General features: G+C 37.7%; 1 protein-coding gene across 1 annotated transcript; it reads right to left on the bottom strand.

Moving 5' to 3' along the window:
* Positions 1–2,956: 2,956 nt before the first annotated feature.
* TMEM200A (transmembrane protein 200A) lies at positions 2,957–4,438 on the bottom strand. The gene has a single exon (XM_028125311.2). It carries the CDS (start codon positions 4,430–4,432, stop codon positions 2,957–2,959), a length of 1,476 nt encoding a protein of 491 aa, XP_027981112.1. The 5' UTR covers positions 4,433–4,438.
* Positions 4,439–4,880: the final 442 nt, after the last annotated feature.

Raw genomic sequence — 4,880 nt, forward strand, 5'->3', positions numbered from 1 at the left:
AAGTGTATTAGGGTTCTCCAGAAAAACTGAACCAATAGGAGATAGATAGATAGATGATGATAGATGATAGATAGATCGATGATAGATAGATAGATAGATAGATAGATAGATGATAGATAGATGATAGATAGATAGATGATAGAGATGATATATAGATAGATAGATGATAGATGATAGATAGATACATAGATGATATAGATGATATAGATAGATGATATAGATGATAGATAGATAGATGATAGATAGATGATATAGATGATAGATGATATAGATGATAGATGATATAGATGATAGATAGATGATATAGATGATAGATAGATGATATAGATGATAGATGATATAGATGATAGATAGATGATATAGATGATAGATAGATGATATAGATGATAGATGATATAGATGATAGATAGATGATATAGATGATAGATAGATGATAGATGATAGATAGATAGATGATATAGATGATAGATAGATGATATAGATGATAGATAGATAGATAGATGATAGATAGATGATAGATAGATAGATGATAGATAGATGATAGATGATAGATAGATAGATAGATAGATGATAGATGATAGATAGATAGATGATAGATAGATGATAGATGATAGATAGATAGATAGATAGATGATAGATAGATGATAGATAGATGATAGATGATAGATAGATAGATAGATGATAGATGATAGATAGATGATAGATAGATAGATAGATGATAGATAGATAGATAGATAGATAGATAGATAGATAGATAGATAGATATAGAGAGATTTATTATGAAGCATTGGCTCACATAATTGTGGAGGCCAAGAAATCTCATGATCTGCCATCTGCAAACTAGAGAGGCCCAGGAGAGGTAACGGTGTAGCTCCACTCCCAACTTGAAGGCCTAAGAACAAGGGAAGCCAGTGGAATAAACCTCAGTCCAAATCCAAAGGCCCAAGAAGCAGGAGTACCAATGTCTGAGGGCAGGAAGACAGATGTCTCAGCTCAAGCACAAAGAACAGATTGGCCCTTCTTCTGTCTTTTTATTCTATTCAATTCCACAACAGATTAGATGATGTCCATCTGCACTGGTGATCAGTTGATAGATTAAAATGTGAATCTCTTCTGTAAATACCCTTACAAACACACCTAGAAATCTGGGCATCCCTTAGTCCAGTCAAGTTGACACATAAAATTAATCATCACACAAGGAGAACAAATATGAAAATAGCCTAATTAAATAGGTGCATAGACCTAGCTCTTTAACAGAAGCAAAATAAGAAAGCCACAGAACCCAATACATATACTAGAGTATCAGGCGCCTTCAGTAGAATATACCTTGGAAGTTTGAAAAACAGTACTTTAAAGAGAATTGCATATTTTACTTAAAAAATAATAGCACATGTAGGCAGAACACAAATTTCTATTAAGAACGGAAGTTTATTAAATGTTTTATAGTAAAATATTGAGTCCACTCTATTAAAATACACAAGCTTGGTGTTCTAACAAGTAACATTGACTCAATTCAGGGAAGCTCGTGATGCCAACACAGGGGGAACTGTGGGGAGCTACGAACAGAAACATACCTCCTTCTCCTTTTCCACAATAGCTGCAATAATACTGATGCTCAGAAACATTTCGGCACTGGGAAGAACCTGTAAAATTTCCTGAGTATTCCATCAAACATTTCTTACAATTAAATGTTACCTTAATGGAAACCATGAACATTTTCTGATGGAAACACTCATTTTCACATTTGTTATCTTCAATAATTGAGAGCCAAAATCCCAAAAATGTATTACACCATAAGAAAGTCTTTGGGGTCTTCAAAAGGCTTTCCAGCACAAGGTAAATTTCAAGGCAATTTGTCAAGGACTTGAGTCCAATTTGTCAATTTTCTTGAGTCACCAAGCTAGTGATAAACAAAGATAAAAAGAAATGTTAAGGTTAGCTGATTATTTTCCAAAGAACAGGATTTAAAAAATCTTGAGGGGAAAGAAGGATGTGGGAATGAATGGATGCTGGATGATAAAAGAGATGGCTAGGAAAGATACTGAGATTAGTTAGCGTTAACTAACCCATAGTGTATTTTTGTGACTAATCAACATCTTCTTCATGTATATAATTATTTCAAGATAGCATTCCTACAAACTAAATTGGCTCATTCCTTTTTCAAGTTAGTTGCAAAGAAATTTTGATTCTGAATATCTAAAGTTATAGCTAATAGCATTTTGATATTTACCCCTATGAATAACTGGCATTCTCAGCCATGGCTCTTGAATACATGGTTTCTTGATAAAATATCACTAAAATAGAACTAATAATAAAAAAAGATATACCTACCCAGAGCTCAGGGTACTAGTCACAACCAACTTAAATAATTCCTATCAGTTAGCTCACATAGAACTAAACCAGTTTCACCAATTCACATTACTTAGCACACCCAGAAACTAGATCTTTCTCCTTTTAAATAATTTAACCAATTTTGTAAAAAAAAAAAAAAAAAAAAAAGCAGTTGTTCAGAAAATCACACCTTAGATTTGTCCTCATGCTCATTTATAAGTTTATATTGAGTCTTGGGCCTAAATTTGGTACTTCGAGTCCACACTTTGGTACCCTACCTTTTCCTAACTGGACACTTGATTCTATGCAGATGACCATCGGTGAAAGAACTTGAAAGTAAAGAAAGGGAGTTTTAGTAGAGATGGTAGTGTTCTCTGTTCATACTGATAGAAGAGATACTGCTTTCAAAGGAAGGGAGAGTATAAAATCATGTGTGATCATAGAAAGTCCTGCAAGCATAAGTAACCCAAACATACAGCCATCTCCACCACGGAAGTAAGCAACCAGGTCTAACCCACTACAGACTATTTGATTAAAAAGGCTCATAGCCCATACTTTAACATGGAAACACTGGTGAAAATAGTTTTAAAACATACAGCCTTTGAAAATGATACATTTTTGAACATTAAAACCTCGTTTCAGAAGTTCCCCGCTTTAGGTTGTTACTCAAAAACTCATCGTGTTCAAAACTCAAATTGTTGTGAGATCTTGAAATCATGAGAAGCTTCTCCTTATTGGTAAAGTCTTTTCTGATCGCAGCTTGGGGCACAAGCAGCCTCTCCATGGGGTCCTCTTTATTTTCTAGTTTCACGTATCCTTTGCTGTTGCTTCGATCCAACCGAGGCCAACTTGGGTGTTTCCGTTGTTCGGCCTGAACAGTTAGGGTAGAGGGACCCCGGTCTAAGTCTAAGGATTTTGAATGTGACGAGAGCAAATGTAAAGATGTGTTGGATCCAAACTGTCTTCTAGCAGCCCCAGGAGACAAGAGCTGTCCAGCCCCGGGTCCGAGGGCCACAGAGGACTTGTACTGGCTCGACAATGACTCCCCAATGGAATTATTCCTTGGGAACACCATGCTGACTGGCTGGAAGGACTCACCGGCATTGGGCAAAGGGACCATGAGGGAATCCATTGACAAATTCCTTGACCTACTTTTGAGGTTCTCAGCGTCTTCAGTGATGTTATCTATACTGGGCTCATCAATAACACAGTTATTAAGTTTGATCACAGGCAATGTAAAAGCACTGATGGACGATGACACAATTGATTTGGTTTCACATTTCTTAGGGCCACTGGTCTTACCATCTGTCGCCTTCGAAGGAGGTGGATAGAGGCCAAAGACAGAGACGGAGCTGTCCGAAAGCAAAGGTGGCATGAGATGCACCAAACTCTTATTTTCGTTTAGCGCAAGCTCATCCTCCTCGACAGAGCTGTCCATCCGAAAACTGCTCCTAAAACTTGAGAAAGAGGCAATGGTATTTGCTGCCAGTCTCGAGGCACAGGAGCTCCCATTCTGCTTTACTTCTGTGTCTCCCATCAAACCAGTATAGATGCCATTCATATGCTTTTGCTCCTTGATCCTCAGTGTGTGGATGTCGATGACTGTGGAATAGATATCCCTCATGTGTATGATCTTGGTTTCTTTGTCACGGTTCTCATGAAGAATGGCATTAGCACAAATGAAAATGAAAATGCCAATCCCCATGGTGAAAGGGCCAAGCATTTTCATTTTATCAGAATGCAGATGTTGCTCAAAGAAACGGACTACCACACCACCTTGGTTCCGAATGACCTGAGTCTCGTTGGTTGACAGTGTCGTCTCAGCATCAATAAAATGTTCTTTTTGGGGCCAATATCCAAGGACTGCCATTGCAATTCCTACAATGGAGATAAGCACTCCTAAAATGAGGAAAAAACCAGATGGGGAATAAAGCCGGATTTTGCCTCGAACCACCACAACATCGGCCTGAGGCCGCCGCCTGACGGGTTTCTTCTCTTGGGCAGTAGGCGATGGGCTGAGGCTGACATGATGCTGTGACCTGGCAGAGTCTTGCCTTTTCAAGGCGGCCAGGCCAGTTATCACTCCACCGGTTGCTATCATAGCTCAGTCTTTTGCTCTGAAAAGAAGGAAAAGAGATGATAATCCAATATATTCCGGGACACATTCACCAGTTCAACAATTGTTTATATGTTTTTGCTGTTGCTGTTTCATATACTGAAAAGGGGCAGGGGAATATCTTTTTAATTGACATAGCTGAAGTAGAAGTTTTATTTATTGAATAATGTAAAAAATCCTGGAGATTTCCTTTATTGGCTGAATTGATATCTCTAGTATTAATGAAATGTGAACTCAAGGTATATTTTATTTAAATAATTTTTCACTTATATAAAACAGTCCCTGGTCACAAGGCTCTCTCTCACACACACACGCGCGCACGCACACACATGCGCGCCATCTTAAATTATCTGTGTTATTTTAAAGAAATGGGATAATAGGCCCCAAACCATCAAACCCTAGACTTACGAAGAAAATACATTCCAGCAACTCA

This window comes from Eumetopias jubatus, unplaced genomic scaffold (assembly GCF_037043125.1).
Source record: "Eumetopias jubatus isolate StellerSeaLion01/CBP00866 unplaced genomic scaffold, mEumJub1_p1.0 scaffold_6, whole genome shotgun sequence".
NCBI lineage: Eukaryota > Metazoa > Chordata > Mammalia > Carnivora > Otariidae > Eumetopias > Eumetopias jubatus.

Bases quoted from the DNA above. Each gene is read 5' to 3' on its own strand.
- TMEM200A (XM_028125311.2), bottom strand. From the start codon at position 4,432: ATGATAGCAACCGGTGGAGTGATAACTGGCCTGGCCGCCTTGAAAAGG.